Below are 18,995 nucleotides of genomic sequence, written 5' to 3'. Positions count from 1 at the left end.
ACTGGCTCCTATAACTTAAGGTATTATCTCCTTTCAATTAATCATATTTTATAAAATATAACAAAGATAAAAAAGATTTATCCAAAAAGATTTATTATTTTAATACCTATGTCTTTTTTACTCTGACATTTTATAAACTTAAAATATATTTTATTACTCCAACTAATTTTTTTTGTGTGTGTGTGTGTGAAATGTGTCTTTTGGGGGAGGCTATAATGAAAAAGAACACATATTACAGTTCATTTTCTTCAAAGGCTTTTTTTTTTTTTAAACTATTATGATTCATTATGCTTGAGCAGGAAATTACACAGACAACATTTACAACTCAAGCACTATTCAGCACCACTTTAGCAAACCATAATGAAAATGCCTAACGTCCATTCCTATTTCTATGTTCTCTCATTCAGTATGGAATCAACATTATGATGAATGATGGGATTCTGGGACTAATACCAAAAATAAAGGATGAGAATTTATTAGAATGTGGATTGCAAATGGGACAAAAGTTAACATGATTAACAGTAGGAAATAAAGGGGAAAAAAAAAAACTTCAAATAGTTTTAAGGTTAGAAGGGTTTTTTGGGTTTGTTATTCTAAACTTGATGATCATTAATAAACGTGAGTATTTTTCTCTCTCTCTCTCTATGTATATTATAAGTATATATATATACAAACAGAAAAAGATAATACATAAAACCACAAATCTCTATTACATATATAAAGTTCATTTGTTAATAACAGCTGGCCTCTTCCTTTCTCTCTCTCTTTTTTTTTAATTAAATGTACAATAATCCTCTTTTCTTCTTATTTGTTTCTGGAATTACTATTGCTAGTTCCCCAGCCTTTAAAAGGAAAAATACTCCTTTGTAACAAGGAAAAACGTACTACAAGAAGGTAACAGACATACATTGACCATATTAAAAATGCATTTCTCAAACTTCTCTTGAGTTTCCCTGCCTTTCTGTCAGGCCAATAACATCCTTTATCATTATTGGTCTTTCGCAGTAATGATTTGTTATTTCATTAATCAGAGTTAAGTGTTTCAAAGTTTTTCTTTACAAAGTTACTGTCTAAATACTTCCAGTTGTCTGACTTCACTCTGCATTAATTTATATATTTTCTAGGGTTTTTCTGTACACAGCTTTTTCATTTGTTTTATGTGCATTAATTTCCCTTATAGTCATATACTAAATTTTTTCATTCATTCCCCAACTGATACCCTCCTAAATTTTTTTTTAAATGGAAAGGAGAAAAAAATGAGCAAATGAACAGTGCACCCTTTTTTCTACACTATTTTTTTAAAGAATAAAATAGAAACATTATCCAGAATTTTCCCGTTTTTAAGGCAGCCAAATAGAATGAATTCTTGAACTAGTAAGATGGTAGCTCTAAAAGAAAAAAATGTTTGATCCAGAATAATATGTGATGCTAAAAGTGTTGAGACAACCTTTATTTCAGTGTCTTGACCTTCACTACATTTAATTTAACTAATTTACAAATTTCTTTTCAAAAAAGGTATGCTGAGAGAATTTCAGAAACATACTTCTGGAAGATATTTTAATAATTACCTGGGATTTTAATGAGCAAATGGTATCTTCAAGCTCTTGTCTTAGAGATGCTGGCATCAGACCTTTGAGTTTTGTTTCATATTCCTGCCGTATATATGTTAGCTGAAATAGAAAAAAGTAGGTTCATTTTTTAAAGTTCAAACCATAAAATACTTATTTGAAGTATTAAAAATTCCCTTAAAGTCTATTTCTGAAGAGGATAAGGTTTATTCAGAATCAGAAACCAGGCAGCCAAAATATAATGAAATGAAACACTGAAAAAAACCTTTGTTAAAGAGGGATATTGTCTATGATAATTTTTTTGCACCTATAAAAATCTTTGCAAACAATTTCATTTGACTCAACAGAAAGATTCCAGAAAGTTTTTCCTATTAGTGATAGTACTTGTTTTCTATACTGTTTCCTTTAAACATCTATCAGATAGCAGTGCCTTGATGGTGGTAAGAGATAATCCCTGGCACGTCCCTAATTTGGAGAAATAATTCCAGAATTTGGTCCACTCACTACTCAGGATAAAGGGCATGACTAAAAGAATTGTTGTGATGACAAAAAAAGAGGGAATCTCAATATCTTAAGCATACTTAAGACTTCTTTTCTGGGGAAAGGGGAACACATAAATTTATCTATTCTATTTACTAAGCAAATGGGAAGCTAAGGTTATTGCTGATCTCTGTAACCAGATATTGAAGAGAATTCTATCTGTTCTTGGCTTCCTTAATACAAGGGCATGGTAGAGTAATTGCCCATTTCTGCTTTGACCTCAACTGTGGATGTCTCTTTCTCATCCTGCTGGAAATCACCTCTAGGACAAGTAGTAGAAGTAACTAGGGGAAGGGGTGAGTGGTTGGACAACTTTTAAAGAATATATGCCTGAACATTAATGTGTATATAAATATATATGTGTATGAGCACTTCATTCCTTTTCTGCTTTTGCATCTCTCTCTATCTCCTAAATGGAGCTGTGATCAGATGATTAGTTTAACATATACTATGCCCTGAATACTATAAGTTTATGTCATAAACAATTTGTTTGAAATACCTTGAAAACAGGTGTTACTGAATATAACAAGAAAATGTATGTAACTATGCATAGAGGCAAGTTCCAGATATATCAAAGAAATTAAAATAAAAATCTGTTAGTTGAATTTACCTGCCAATCCTAAAGCTGAACAAATTAATTTGGGATTAGCTGAGCAAAATTAATTTGAACTAGTGAAGCAATTTGTATTTAGGAAACACTTTGCTAAATATTAAAATCCTATGTCAACTATGCTAGGATATCATTTTCCAATCTGAACAAAGTGGCTTTTGATGATATGTTATATATTTTATTCCTAAGGGAAAAGATGAAGTAATGAAAAAGTATTTCCCCCATTGATGCAAAGCCTTTGTAAATGAAATATATTTTGACTTGCATATATATTGGCATTTCTCACAGTCTCTTGGACTAAATTCCAATAACAGCATCTGGCAACTGATTGAAATGAAATGAAAATTGTTACCTAGGATTAAATATAATTGTAAACAAGAGCTTATGGGCAACATTTTATTGAATGTGTACAAGCTGTAATTTGGATTTATTCTTATCACTCAGTTTATATAAATACCACATCTAAAATTTTGAACTAGTCCTTTTAAAAAAATAGCCCTTAATTTATTCATTTTAGTAAAAGCCAATATAACCCCAGAAAAATATATCTCCTCTCTTTTAAAATAAATAACATCTTCAACATAAAGAAGATCCAACTCACTTCCAGTTGATCAATGATGGACAGAAACAACTACACCCAGAGAAGGAACACTGGGAAGTGAATGTAAATTGTTAGCACTACTGTCTATCTACCCAGGTTACTTATAGCTTCGGAATCTAATATTTAATGTGCAACAAGAAAATGGTATTTACACACATATATTGTATCTAGGTTATATTGTAACATATGTAAAATGTATGGGATTGCCTGTCATCAAGGGGAGGGAGTAGAGGGAGGGAGGGGATAATTTGGAAAAATGAATACAAGGGATAATATGATAAAAAAATTACTCATGCATATATACTGTGAAAAAAAATTATAAATAAAAAATTCAACAAGTAAACAAAACAAAACAAAAACAAAAACAAAAACCAAATAACATCTACAAATTACTTAACTATTTCTGTTTCCTACCTAAATGCTTCCATTAAAAAATTATAATGAATTTGTGAAGGACAAAAAGACATATAGAAATAATGTGCCATATAACCAAAACTAGACTTAAAATATTTGGAAACATTTAAAATCTTCTCATCTATGAAAAAATGTTTGTTGCCAAAAAAAATTTCATACTGAAATTCAAGTTTGAGTTTCAGAACTGTACTGGAATATTATAAAAAAATACAATATTACATTGAGTAGAAAAAAAGTTTACTTGTCAGGATCATGGATATAAATCCATTTGTTTTGACTTCTATCTTTGTGGTTAATAACTATATAAATGTCTAAGCTATTGAAACAGCAAAATGAAAATTCTGCAGATTTTCAGTCTGACATACCTGTGACTCTTGTGGGACAATTGGGAGGGAGAATTTAGCGTGTTGTTCTGCCTACTTTATTCTCTCCCTCTCCCCACCTCCCCCTCTTTCTCTGTCTCTCTTTTTCCTTCCTCCTCCAAAACATATGTGTATGCACATACATACAAATACATAAAAACATACACACATATATACATATACATATATGCATACATAAAACATATCTATCATTATTGCTTCCTAACCACATTGCGTGTAGATAATACCATCTTTTTATCTTCACCATGGGCATTGTAACTTCCACCATATCCTTAAAAATTGATAAAGAGAACAGTGAAATTCTGGATGAGGAGACACATAATAAGGATGTCTTTTCAATGCACCAAATAATTGAATGGAAAACAGTATATTAAATATTATTTCAACTAATTCAAATATATTCAAATAATTCAAATTGAAGGCCAATTCTTTCAAATCTCCCAACACCTCCCTGTCTCCCTCAAACACTTAATACAGAACCTAACTTTATCTAATCTAACTTTACTGAGAAAATGTAGGACATTTGCTATGAATTCTTTTTCCCTCCTTTTCATCTCAAAACCTCTTGATATCAGCCCTCTCCTATATCCCCTACTCTGTGATAATGAAGCACTCCTTGTCCTTGCCATTCTCTTGATTACATCCTCTCTTGTTTTCTTCAGCAGATTGTCAACTCAATAATCCCTGCCTCCTTCAATATTTAACATCTCTTTCCACTGGTTCCTTCTCTACTGCTTTTAAACAAATTTTCTCCATTGTTATAAAATCTTCCCTCAACCCTTATCCTCCATCTCTTCTCTTTCTTATCTATCCTAGAAAAAATTATCTGTATTTATTGCCTTCACTTTGTCTCCTTTTTCCCATTACTCAATCATTTAAAATTATATTTTCAGTTCCAAATTCTCTTCCTTCCTCTATTCTTCCCTTATCTACTGAGAAGGCAAGAAATATACATATGAAGTTAGGCAAAACATATTTCTGCAGTAACTATGTTAAAACAAAACAAGAGAAAGAGAAAAATGTTTTAATCTGCACTCTGAATCCACCAATTCTCGCTGGAGATATGATTTTTCATCATTCTCAATCATTTTGTAATCTATTTTCTTACAACTTTCTCAATCACTCTTTCCAAAGTAATCAACGATCTCTTAATTGTCCAGTATATCTATATAGGTATCTTTATCCTCTATCTATCTCTCTGTCTGTCTGTCTGTCTCTTTTGTTTAATTCTCTTATTGCTTGACTTCTCTTACTTGTTTGACTTTTCTGCTGATACTGATAATCACTCTCTCCTATATAATTTGGCCTTCTGGATTTCTTGAGTACTATTCTGAAAATTGATTCCAATTGGCATCTACTGAAGCAATAGACATCAATGACTATGAAGACACAAATGTATAGGAGGGCACAGATTTTCCTGCTTCCCTGGCAGGAGGTCCCCATAACTCAGGGATTTGAAGAACCTCCAGCTGGACAGAAGCTCTTATCCCAAATGTGGAAAGTCTGGAGAGGATAAACATTGGAATAGGGAGGCTAGGTTATGTTAAGATGGCAAGAGTGTGGGGGAAGGTGGTTAATTTCCATCTGTTGTGGGAGATAGCACTTTCATTAAGAAGTGGAGATCTGATGGGACAGTTATGCCTCGGAACTGCTCTTTCCTCATTTCCATCCACACCCCAACTTTATATTTGGGAGGAATAAGATAAATTATGTGATTTAAAAAGAGGACCCTAGTCAAAAATATTTCCTTTCACATTTCTTAAAAGTTTGTTAATTAGATTCACTTGAACATATAGGCAAAGATTCTTGGAAGGGTTAGAGAAGAAATCTTATCAGCTTTCCTTGTCTTAATAAAGGTTGTTTTAATTAGATTGTGAGATAGCATTAAGAGAATGAGTTGGCTGTAATAAAAGGAGTGGTGAAGAAAAGATGATACTGGTGGCAATTTGAGACCATGGTGTAATTTTGAGTCTAAGTGAGAAGCCAAAGGCAACATGAGGACGTCTGATTTGGGAAGATTAGGGTGAAAGGAACACAAGAAGGTGAGAGAGAGTCATGGGTAAATTCTGCCTAAGGAGGAGTGGACAAGCCATCAAATGAACAAAAAGTGAAGAAAAGGAGGAGGTGTATTTTGGACTAAGTCCCTAGCAATTGTGGGTAGCCAATAGATTCTTTAGGTGTACTTTTCAGAATCTGATATATTTAGAGTATAATGACTTAATAGTTAAACGGCTGAACTTGGAGTCAGGAAAGCTTGCCTCAGTCACTCGATATGTGGCACTATATAAGTGACAACCTCTCTTGGTCTTAATTTTCTCATTTGAAAAATGGGAATGATAATCGCACCTACTTCACAGGGTTATCATGAGGATCCAATGAGCTAATATATGTAAAGTGCTTTGCTTATCCTAAAGTACTATGTAATACAATACTGTGAAGTACTATATACATGCTATTATGATGATCTATTTTGAACATAAAGCAAAAGACTATAGTTTAATATGATATGAAAAGAGTATGTAAAAAAAAAAAGTCCTGGAAAAAAGCTCATAAAAAGGTGTGTGTGTGTGTGTGTGTGTGTGTGTGTGTGTGTGTGTACCAGAGGAAAAGGTTCACTCTATTCTTCTAAGGAATTTCATTTTATCTGGTATTAAAGATGTTGCCACAGCAACTGCAAAGATTCATTTTCAGCAAGCTCACTGCAGTATATCTAATGTACGTTGATACTAAAATGTGAAGTGAAAAAATAAGTTAAAATAGTCATAAAATTTCTAAATAAACCTTTTTAATATTCATCTTTATCTTTTGCTTTCATAAATGTTAGAGCCACAGTTTTTCTTTTAAAATTGCTCTCCAATTCACTACACTGATTAGTAGTAGATTCTAATTCATTATTGCTCATAAAACCCACTTTATTCCATAAGGGAGTTAATAAGCCTGTTATTTAGATACTGTATTTGGGCTCAAGAGAAAGAGTAGTGGTTGATTTATGAAACAGCTGCAAAGCTCTGAGGCTTAAAGAATATCATGCATCTGGTTTACAGAAAAGTGTAATGATGATAGTAGCAAGAAAAGAATTCTCATTTCCTTGTACAGATACTGGTGACATCAAAATAAAGGCAATGAAGTAAGCCTTAAGGTCTATTTAAAGCTAGCATGCTTTCAATCATCATATTGAAATGAGCATTTCCAAATCTTCACTGTCACAAAAAGGTAAATGATACATAAGTCAGACAAGATTTCTAGATGTCTTCTTAGAGAAAAGAATCTTGAACAAGAAAGCCCAGGACCATGTGAGTTGCCAAATTTTCAAATATTTTGCTTAAAAATTCCATCCCTGATTTAGTACATCAAATGGTTATTATGAAGATTGAAAATTTTATATTAAATAAAAATATAAAACATCAAAGCATAGGATAATATTTTATATTTATTTTGTTTCTTCCTCCTGACTTGATTGTGATTTTGACTTCAGAAAAACAACAATAACAACTAAACTATAAAAACAATAGGAAGTATACCCCATAGAAAAATTTAGCTTATAAAAAGATATCATGTAAAAATCAAAATGATACTGGCTATGCATAATATAAACATGCATTCATATATATTAGATGTGTATAAGTAGTAAATTATAACCTCAGGCACATGAATATCAGATGTTAACATGGAAAAAATTAACAAGGGTCTTAAGAAGAGCAAGAGTAAACCAACTCAGAAAATCTTTCTTGAAACATAAAAATCAAGTCTTTAATCAGTACACAGGACTGAAAATGTATGAGAAAGCTTCAAATAAGGCAAGATGGGAGGCAATCACAGTGGGTGTGTAAGGCTGCTGAGAAGATGAAAAAGCGATCCACCCTAGAGCTTCATACTTAAGGAACAGACGTTGCTCTGTTTCCACCTCTAGGCCTCTTCTTTCTTTGCTGTCAGTAGTTGTTTCTTTCTTTCTTTTTTTTAAATTTAAAGATGTGTGTGTGTATGTGTGTATCTCCACAGTATTTGTAAAATCTCATCATTTCTTCCTCTTTTCCCCCAAAATAATAGCCATTTTCTTGATTGATTCTGTGTGATAAGAACATAGCAATTGTAAAAGCATGGAGATTACTGTGCTAATCGTATGTTAATTAGTTCACCCTCACAATGCCTTGCATACAATAATAAAAGTGTGTTGTACTGAATCAACCAATTAACAAATATATATATATATATATATTTTTTTTTTTTTAAATGTCCAAGATAGACTCCCTCAAAATAGTTTTCCTGTACCAATTCCTGATTATCTTTTTTTTTTTTTTTCCCATTCAGGTTAACCTAATTATCTCTCTTTTTTTCATTCAGGTTGCTCATTTCCCTAAAGCACCATTTTCTAATCCAGATGATCCCCATGAACTACAGACACTCCTCTCTATTTTACACAAGGCAGATATACATATCATGGAATTATGAAAATGATTCTGTGTGATAAGAACATGGCATTCTTTTACAATGGAGATTACTGTGCTAATCATATGTTAATTAGTTCTCCCTCATAATGCCTCCCTCATAATGCCTTACATACAATAATAAAAATGTGTTGTACTGAATCAACCAATTAACAAATTTATATATATATATATATATATATATATATATATATATATATATATATATATATATATATATAATAGATATATTTTTTAATGTTCAAGATAGACTCCTAGTATTCAAGGTCATGGGAGACAAAGAAGTAGAACAAACAATATCTGCTCTCAAGGAGATTATAATCAAATTGAAGAGACAAATCTACCACATATGTAATACCAGAAGATGGAACAATGTATAATTTATAGTTTGGGTGTGAAGCATGTTGGTGTTCTAAGAATTTAAAACAGAGAGATAGTTAATAGTTGAAATAATAGGAGAAGGCTTTGCAGAGAAAGTGGAATTGATCTGGGCCTTGAAGGATAGGGAGAATTTATAGACAGGGCAAACAGGAGGATATTCTAATTGTAAAGAAATAAGCATAGAAAGTGAAGAACTCTGTTGATGATCTGTGCTTGACTATTGTTTGGGGAAAAATAATAAATAAAAGACAATGAAAGGCCAGACTAAGTGGCATTTAAGGCAAATTAATCTGGCACTAGCATGGACCATAGGAGATTGGTGGTGAGGAATCTCAAGAGTTAGGAAGACTAGCCAGGAGGCTATTGTTTTAATCTATACATGAGGTTTTGAGAGCCTTCTTGGAAAAGGGTGGTGGCAAAAGAGGGGAAGGAATAGAAAAAAAAGTATTTAGAAGAAAAAAATCCATGAGATTACATTACTTGATGAAAACTGGGAGAAAAAGAAGAGGAATGGGTCAAAAATGATTCTAAGATTTCATGTGAAAGAGAAGAAATGTGGTATCACTGAGACAGGAAAGTTGGGATGGGAACTATTCTAAGTGATTGGGGAAAATTTAATATTAGATGTATTGAATTTGAGGTTATAGTGGGATATCCAAATAGAACTGGAAATACAGACTTGTAGCTAGGCTAAGAAGATAAGACCAGAATTATCAATCTAAGAGTCACATAGAGATGAAATTTGAATTCATGATAATGGATGAGTTCTCTGAAGTGAAAAGCAGAAGGCTAAGAATTAAGAATTGGGGAATGTCAACAGTTAATAAGAACACAGAACCAAAAAAAAAAAAAAAAAGGAACTTGAAAACAGTAAGTATAAAGAGAAGATGAGAGGCAGAACAGTTGAAGGACATGGAAACTAAGAGAGGACTTTTTTTTCCCCCCCAAAAAAGGGTAGATTCAAAAATATCAAATGCTTTGAAGAGATCAAGGAGAGATAAAGGAAAAAAGCCTTCCTTTTATACAATTGACTCTAAATAATTGTTAATGATGAGGGGATCCTGAAACTCTAAAAATCCTTAGAGGAGAAAATATCCTTCAATTCTGCCTCAGTGAGGGACCCTGCCCCAAGAGACAAACAGTTTCATCTTGTTATCTGGGTGAGGTCAGCTCAGTCCTGAAACTCATTGAATTCAATTCAAAGTCTAGCTCAAGCTGAAACCCAGTGATGAGCCAACTTGGGACTCCAACCACGAGTTCTCCTCAGCTAAAGCTCCCATTATAAACGAACCTTTGCAGAGGTTCCAAACATGCTAGCTATGCTATGCCATGCTATGCCAAGGAGTTTCTGTCCACTGGAATACTCTTTCCAGTGCCATACTCTCTTTATCCTCACTTATTTCCTAAGCAAACTTTGTGCCTCTCTGTCAGGATTTCAACCTTATTTCCAATCCTCATAATAAACTTCTTTTATCAATCTAGGTTTTTGAGTCTGTAAATTCTTTTACAGAGAACCTCCATGCCGCCAGAAGGGAGTCCCCAAAACTCCCTATCCTTGTGCCGAATCCCAAGGGGTTGCGGGGGAGCAGACCTCTCCATTTGGTTCCCTGAACCCCGAACCTGCCACTAGACCTTATCATTTAACTCCCTGACCACCAGAAACCCTAATCTCATTTTGGTTCCCTAAATCTAGACTTTATCATTACTATATAACCAATCTAATATGGGTCTTATAAGGCCTTAAGAGTTTTGTAGTTAATATTAGTGACACAAATATTGATATGTATATGAAAATTGTCTTTAAATGAAGGGCTAATTTCCAAATTACATAAGGAATTGATTTGAATTTACAAGACTAAAAGGAATTACCCAACTGATAAATGATCAAAGAATATGAATATTTTCAAGGGAAAAAACCTAAGTATCAATGGTTAAAAAAATAATTCCAAAATTGAGAAAATGCTCATCAATTGGTGAATAGCTGAATAAGTTGTGGCATATTATTATAATGGAATAATATTGTGTTATAAGAAGTGATGAGCAGGATGATTTCAGAAAAACCTGGACTTACATGGAATGGATACATATTGAAGTGAGCAGATCCCTAAGAACACTGTGCACAGGAACAACAATATTGTATGATGATTAATTGTGAATGACTTCTCTATTAATGACTTATCTATTTTTAGCAATCTAAGACAATCCTAAAGTTCTCATGATGAAAATGCTATTTACCTCTAGAGAAAGAATTGATAAAGTCTAAGTGCAAATCAAAGCATACTATCTCTCTGTGTGTGTATGTGTGTGTGTGTGTGTGTATGTGTGTGTGTGTGTATGTGTGTGTATGCATATTTTGGTCTGTTTTTTTTTTGTATGACTAATATAAAAATGTTTCACATGCGTGCACATGTATAATCCAAATCAGACTGCTTCCTGTCAGGAGTGGCGGGGGGAGGTGGTGATGAAATGTAAATTAATAATAATAGCTAGTGTTTATATAGCACCAACTATGTGCCAGGCTATGCTAAGGACTTTGCAAATTTTTATATTATTTAGTCCCCACAATGATCCTAGGAGGTAGGAGTTATTATTATTCCCACTTGGGGACACTGAGACAAATAGAAATTTTTTTAAAAAGTGACTTGCCCAAAGTCATGCAATTGGTATCTGAGGCTAGATTTTATGTCAGTCTTTGACTCCTTGCTCAAGACTCTATTAACAAAGACACCTAGCTGCCTTAAATTAAAGCTATTCTGAATCTCAAATTTGGACTCATTATCTTAGTTAAGGTAACAAAGAGGAATAAATAAATGAAAAAAAATTGTTAAGCATTTATTATGTTCGAAGTATTATAGAAAAGCAAAATGGTTCCTGGTTTTTAAAGAACTTTGTAATATGGAAGACAACAGATATAGATTTCTTTTTTTTTCTCCTCCAGATTTAAATTTTTTATTTTGTCATTTCTCTTTAAATAATGGTATGGAAGTACCAAGTGAAGAATGAGAGAAAATATTTCCTACATTTCATTTCAATTACAAATCATGTAGAAAGATTTTATGACCCTTAGGATACAATTACAAAGAAGTAAGCAGGATAAAATGAAAATGATAAATGTTGGATAGGTTACAGGAAAATAGGAATAATAGTGTACTGATGATGCTGTGAATTGATCTACTATTCTGGAAAACAATGTAGAACTATACCTTCAAAAGGTATGTTCAAAAGTAATTTAACTGTGTTTCTCTTACTTAGTGAAACCACTAGTAGGCTTATACCCCAAAGATATCAAAGAAATAAGAGGTTCTATAAGTATGAAGATATGTATAGCAGCTCTTTTTGTGGTAGCAAAAAATTGGAAACTAAATGTATATCCATAAATGGAGTAAGACTGGCTCATATGTGATATATGAATTTGATGTAACACTATTATGCTATAAGAAATGAGTAAACATATGATTTCAAAGAGAATAGGAAAGATTTACATTAACATGATGCAGAATTAAGCAAGGAGAATTAGAACACTTTATAGATAACATTCATATTGTAAAAAATCAATAATTTGAAGAATTTTATAAACTGATAAAGAATGAGATGAGCAAAACTAAGAGAACAATTTATACAATAAAATATTTTAATGACATACTTTGAAAATTGCAGAACTTTGGCTAATAAATACAATGAGTATTTATGATTCTTGAGAGATAATGAATTTAGGGTACAGAATGAAACATTTTTAATACAGCTAAACAGGGGATTTGTCTTGATTGAATATGCATTTATGTTACAAGAAATATGTTTCATTTTTGTCTCCTTTACTTTTTTCTGCCTTCTTTTTTCTTGCTTTCTTTTTTCTTTTATTCATTCATTTTTTCTTTGTTAATGAGGTAGGATTGTGAGGGACATAAAAGGGATATCTCTTCATTAAAAGAGGAAGAGATGCAATAGGTATATGATGTTGCATTCACTTTCAAATAAGGTCACTGTATTGTTAGGTTTGCTTGATTGTTTTACTTTGTTACAAGAAAGCTCTTGAAAGGATAATCCGGAAATTTTGTAAAACAAAAATAAAACAAAAAGTCTTTTTAAAAAAAGAACTCCAATCAAAAATGACTAATCATAATTATAGCTATCTACTTCCTGAACGTTGACAGATTCAAGCTGCAGACTGAGACACATTTTTGGACATAGCTAGTTCAGGAATTTATTTTGTTGAAGAATTTTATTTTTCATTCTTTAAGAAAAGAATTGAGGAGAGATGGAGAGAAAGTAAACGCTTATTAATTGAAAAAAATATGAAGCTTAAAAACAAGAAAAATGTCTTTAAATATTTGAAAAGTGGGGGCAGCTAAGTGGCGTAATGGATAGAGCACCAGCCTTGAATTCAGGAGGACCTGAGTTCAAATCTGGTCTCAGACACTTAACACTTCCTAGCTGTGTGACCCTGGGCAAGTCACTTAACCCCAGCTTCAAAAAAAGAATAAATAAATAAATATTTGAAAAGCTATAGTGAGAAGTAGTATGATACAATAGAACAGATAATATGGTAGCCTCAGAGTCAAAGTGCTACCTCAAATAGACCCTGGTTATGTGGTCCTCAGCAAGCTCAATGTCCTAGTTAACACTTGAAGAATATAAATTGCATAGCAGGTATGCTCTGCTCCATTGGCAGGAGAAACTTCCTATGTTATGAAACCACAGAATTAGATTTATTTTGTGAATAATCAATGAATAATCAATAAACAATTATATACCTAATATGTGTTAGAAACTATGCTAGACAACTGGGAATTAATGAATTAATTTATTTGTTTTTGTCTGGAATTATGATTTTATCAGCATAAAGAACTCCCAAAACTCCCTCAACCAATAAGTGTGTCGTTGCTCTACAATCTGTATTTTAATTGCCTGGGAGCACTGAAAGTGTAAGCTATTTGTCGAGGATTGTAGAGCATGTGGTAGAGGTAGGGCTTCACGGAGGAGTGCCTGGCTCAGAGCCCTGTCCTTTATCCATTACTCCAAACTGCCTCACAGTTAAGCGGTTGCCTTAATTAAAGGAGAATTTTCCATCAATGGGTAAGAAACTGCACTCACTAAAATTTATTTTCAAAATATATGATTTGGTTAGAGATTTCTAAGAATGTGTTAAGACAATTTTGTTTTCAAATCAGACAAAGAGCTTTAGCTCTTATGCACTTAAATTAAACTACAGAATTGGAAAGGTTCTCCCTTAAAGAAAATAATTATCTTTGCTCAAACCCCCCCTCAATTTGTAAGAGATTTTACACAAAACAAAAAAATAACACAAAGAAGATTAATATCTCACTGATATATAGAACTTTAATATTGACAGGAATTTTTATATGAATCTTTCCTCTTAACCAATGGGAAGATAAAACCCAGACCCTTATCTAAGAGAAGACTCCCCCCCCCCACACACAAAACCTCCAAATACTGTGGAAAACAATCACTGATAAGTCATGACCTTTCACATATTTTCAGAGCAAATAAAAGAAGCATACTTAAATTTAAAACAACTAAAGAATTTTAAGTTTATGAAGAGAAAAAATTTAGGTTCTACAGAAGGCAGTAGGCAAGATTTGTATTCTAATAATAACTGAGATGAGCTCATTTTTAGAAAGCACTTAAGTTAGCACTGGGATTTTCCCCCCAGAATAAACTCTTGTGACAAGGGTTTATCATAGGCATAATGACATAAATTACTGTTCATTTAAGAAGTGTTACACAAATTTTCAATGAAATAGAAAAGAAATTACTAAAAGTTGAACTTATTTACCTTAAAAGTTTTTGGAGAGACAGCAATGCATATTTAAAAGTCAAAGAAGTTGGCAAAGACTATTTGTTTTAGCCTTCTTGGATTTTTTTACATATATATATCTATCTATCTATATAGACCTATATAAATATATAGCTTTAGATACATATCTTTAATATAATCTGATGTCATGTAGATATATATACATATATAAATATCAATTTTAAGCTGCTGTGTCAAACATATTCATATTCCAGTATGCTTTTGCATAATCATGGAGAGAACTTTCCCATAATACCTTGAGGACTTCAATTCAAGAATGTAAATAAAAGAATCTTTGTTGTTGTATTTGGTCTCTTTCAATTTTGTTCAACTATTCATGACCTCATTTGTTGTCTTCTTGGCAAAGAGATTGCAGTGGTTTGTGGTTTGAGTTTCCAGCTCATTTTATGGAAGAGAAAACTGAGGCAAACAGAGTTTAGTGACTTACCCAGAGTCACAGAGCTAGTAAGAGTAAAGGACTGCACTGTACGAATACAGAAAAGACAGACAGTTTCTGTCCTCAAGGAAGAGAACAGAAAGAAAAATTTAAAAATTATGTGTGTGTGTGAGCGTGTATGTGTGGAGGAGGAAGAAGGGGAGATGAAGGTAGGTATTCAGCAAGGGGAACAATGTGGAGAAAATATCTGGATTTCTAAATTATGCTGAACATTTTTGAAATGATTAACCTGACACTGTCAGTAATTTCTACTGGGTGGTATGGGAATTAGAGCAAGGCCTTTTCTTCTCTCTATTAAGTAATTTAGTATTTAAGTAAATTAAGTGAAGCAACTACGTGCATATATTAATCAAAACTTATAAAACCAGTTTGTTCAACTTACGAGGTAGTTATGGAGAGAACTTTCCTATGTACTTAAATTCAAGAATATAAATAAAAGAATCCTTTGTTGTATTTGGTCTCTGTCAATTTTGTTCAACTTTTTAATGACCTTATTATGAGTCTTCTTGGCAAAAAGATTGCAGTGGTTTGTGGTTTGATTTTCTAGCTCATTTTACAGAAAAGAAAACTGAGGCAAACTGGATTTAGTGACTTACCCAGTGTCACAGAGCTAATAAGAGTCTGAAGACAGAATTGAACTCATATCCTCCTAACACCAAAGTAGTACTCTATCCACCACTTCACCTAAAAGAATCCTATGTAACCTCAGATTAAATATGGGATTTTTCTTTTGAAACTGGTTTATAGACTGTGAACATAATTTTTGCATGATTTAAAATAGCTTTGCAGAATAATTTTAAATTCCTATTTCTATACCACTGGCATATTGGAGTTTTGTGTATAATTCCTTGAATATTTACTATGCTTATCTTTTATTTTCAGAGTTATTTAATGTATTAGGGGAAAAAACAACTTTGCATCATAAAATTATAAGAGTCTTATATCCAAAATATGTAGGGAATTAATATAAATATATGAGATCCAAGGACTGTATGGTGGTGATTCACACAAGTTTATTTTGTGAGCCAACAGAAAGAGAGCTGACCTTAGAATTAGGGGTATTGATTGGTTTCAATCCTGTCTCTGCTACTTACTACCCATGTGACCTTGGGGAAATCTCTTAATCTTTCTGGATTTCATTTTCCACAGTTCTAATGGGCTGATTAGAAGATCTCAAAGATTCCTCCTAGCTCTAAAACTATCTTTTAAAATGAGAAAAATAATTTTATAAAAATGCAACTCAATTTTACAGTAAAGTTTATTTATCTATAATATTTTAAAAAATATATTAGTTGAGCCCTGAAGTCAGGAGGACCTGAGTTCAAATCTAGCCTCGGACACTTAGCACTTCCTAGCTGTGTAACCCTGGGCAAGTCACTTAACTCCAATTGCCTCAGGGAAAAAAAAAGATATAGTGTCTGCCAGCAATGGTATAATTGATATATGTCAAATGTCAATTAGCTAAATTCTGGGGTTCAAAGAAAAGCAAAAAAAAAAAACCAAACAAATAGTCTCTACCCTCAAGAAGCTAATAACCTTATGGGGAAAACAACTACATACAAATAAGCTATGTATAGGATAAATTGGAGACAGTCAAGAGAGAGAAGGGAGTACAGTTGAGGAGTTGGGAAAGTTTCTGATAGAAGGTGGAATTTTAGTTGGGATTGGAAGGAATACAGAGGAACCAGCAGCTAAAGATGAGGAGGGAGAACATTCCAAATGTAGGGGATAATCAGGAAAAATTCCCAGAATTAAGAGATAAAGTGTCTTGTTTGTGGAACAGTAAAATGCAGTATTATTGGACTGAAGAGTACACAAGATACAGGAGAGTGTGGTTATAAGAAGATGGAAAGATGTTTGAGTATGTGTAATGTATGGGTAGGTTATGAAAGGTTTTAAACGAAACTGAGGATTCTACCACTATCTTGCACTAGGGTGGTGGAGATATCAGAGTAATGAAGGGAGCGTATTTGAGAGATATAGCAAAAGTGAAAGCAACAGGTCTTGTGGGGTAGGGTGGTGAGAGTGAGTTAGTTGAGGATGATGCTTGCTTACATTGTGAGCCTGGAGGAATTGAGATGATAGTGATATCCTGGATAGTAAGAGAGCAGTTTGGAAGGGAGAGGACTTGGGGGGAAAGATAAATGAGTTGAGTTTAATAAATGTCTACCGCATATCCAGTTTGAAATGTCTGATAGGTAGTTGGACATGAGATACTAAAAGTCAGCAAAGTGACGAGGTCTGAAAAGTGGATTTGAGAATCATCGATCTACAAATAATAATTGAATCTGTGGGAACTAATGTAGGGCTCAGGATAGAAACCTATGGGACAAAATTTGTTAGTGAGTGTGACCTAGATGAAGATCCAGCAAAGGCAATGAGAATTAACAGAGAGGGAGGAGGAGAACTAGGAGAAAATAGAGTCCCAGAAATCTCCTGAGAAGAGAGTATCCAGAAGGTGAGAATGATCAACAAAGTCAAAGGCTGCAGAGGACAAGGAGAATGAAGATTGAGAAAAGGAATCATGATCTCTATCCTCTAAAGTTTGTATCACATGTTCAGTAGCTCAACAACATTTCATAGAATTTAGAATTGCAAGAGACTTTATATGTAATCTAGTTCAATTCTCTTCCCCCCCCCTTTTTTTTAGAAGGAAACTAAATCAAGCTGTAGGTAGTAAATAAGAGGCAAGATTCACCTTTGACTTTCTGACTCCAAAAATGGTATACTGTCCCCTAGACTGAGCAGCCTACTATGCTTAGAGAGCACTGTATACTTACTATACTCAGCACATTCTGCTGGGTACAATACAAAGAAAATAAGATACTTCATGTCTTTAAGCAGGTTACAATTTAGGAAGCTATTTTTCTTTTTCTTTTCACCAATCTTGAAAACACATACACTGTTCATATATCATTTCCAAGTGCATTTCCTAAAAGTTTAATAGGGGAATGAAAACCAAGAGCCCAGCTGTTTCCTTTAACATTATGAGAAACAGCATATGCTGATACTGGTTTGAAGTTATTCTCCAGGTTTATTGACCCACAAGATTAAAATAGATCACAGTGAATGTCTATATAACCCCCTTTAAAAGTTAAAAACAAACTCTTAACAAGAGGTTTGAAGTTATTAGGCACTGTTTGGGAATGGCTCAGATTTGTTTTGTTTTCCACCACAGGGGTTACCATCAAAGGGTGTTTGGATTTTACTGTGTAGCCTAACACTCCCTGATTTGCAGCTGTTTCATCCTCTCTTTCTCCTGCAGAGGGAGATATTTAAAACTTTAATTCTTCAGCCCTTAGAAGGGACTTCAGATTTTTAAGATGAGATACAATTTTACATTTTCTGTTCTGCTAGCATTTCTTTAACCTTGAGAAAGAATTTTCTTTTCCATTTAGTTGCACTAGTCTCCTGACCCTATGCAGGAAATATGTTGGAATGTGTAAATATTAAGCTCACATATTCATTTTACTTTGCTGAAATTAGGACTCAGAATCTTAATTTGGAAATTGTAGAATTATTTATATTCTCTCTGAAAGGAAACTATTAATAGAAAAATAAAGCAAAGCTCCTTGCATATATCACTGCATGAAATCAGGTTGCTAAATGGTAATATAAGTTCAGGAAATGAAGAAATTGATTGATCTCATAATCTACTGCTATGGAAATTTAATGATTAAAGTCTTTGGTGACCTCTCACTTTTTTTCTCCATTTTCTCCCCCCCCCCCAAGATGTATTTCTCTTAGGAAAAAAAAAAAGTCTGTTATGGTGTCTAGTTTC

The 18,995-nt window shown here is 33.0% G+C and overlaps 1 protein-coding gene across 7 annotated transcripts in view; it reads right to left on the bottom strand.

Moving 5' to 3' along the window:
* The window catches only part of CEP112 (centrosomal protein 112), a 728,584-nt gene that overhangs the window by 135,062 nt on the left and 574,527 nt on the right, over positions 1–18,995 (bottom strand). For all 7 annotated transcript variants that reach the window (XR_012481126.1, XR_012481125.1, XM_074260574.1 and 4 more), the window contains one exon: positions 1,569–1,670. Coding sequence is in view for 5 of the 7 variants with exons in the window: in XM_074260574.1 (XP_074116675.1) it covers positions 1,569–1,670 (102 nt within the window). In the remaining 2 variants the exon portion in view is untranslated. The remainder of the gene's footprint in view (positions 1–1,568; positions 1,671–18,995) is intronic.

This window comes from Sminthopsis crassicaudata, chromosome 4 (genome assembly GCF_048593235.1).
Source record: "Sminthopsis crassicaudata isolate SCR6 chromosome 4, ASM4859323v1, whole genome shotgun sequence".
Lineage (NCBI taxonomy): Eukaryota > Metazoa > Chordata > Mammalia > Dasyuromorphia > Dasyuridae > Sminthopsis > Sminthopsis crassicaudata.
This window is presented reverse-complemented; position numbering and strand designations above follow the sequence as displayed.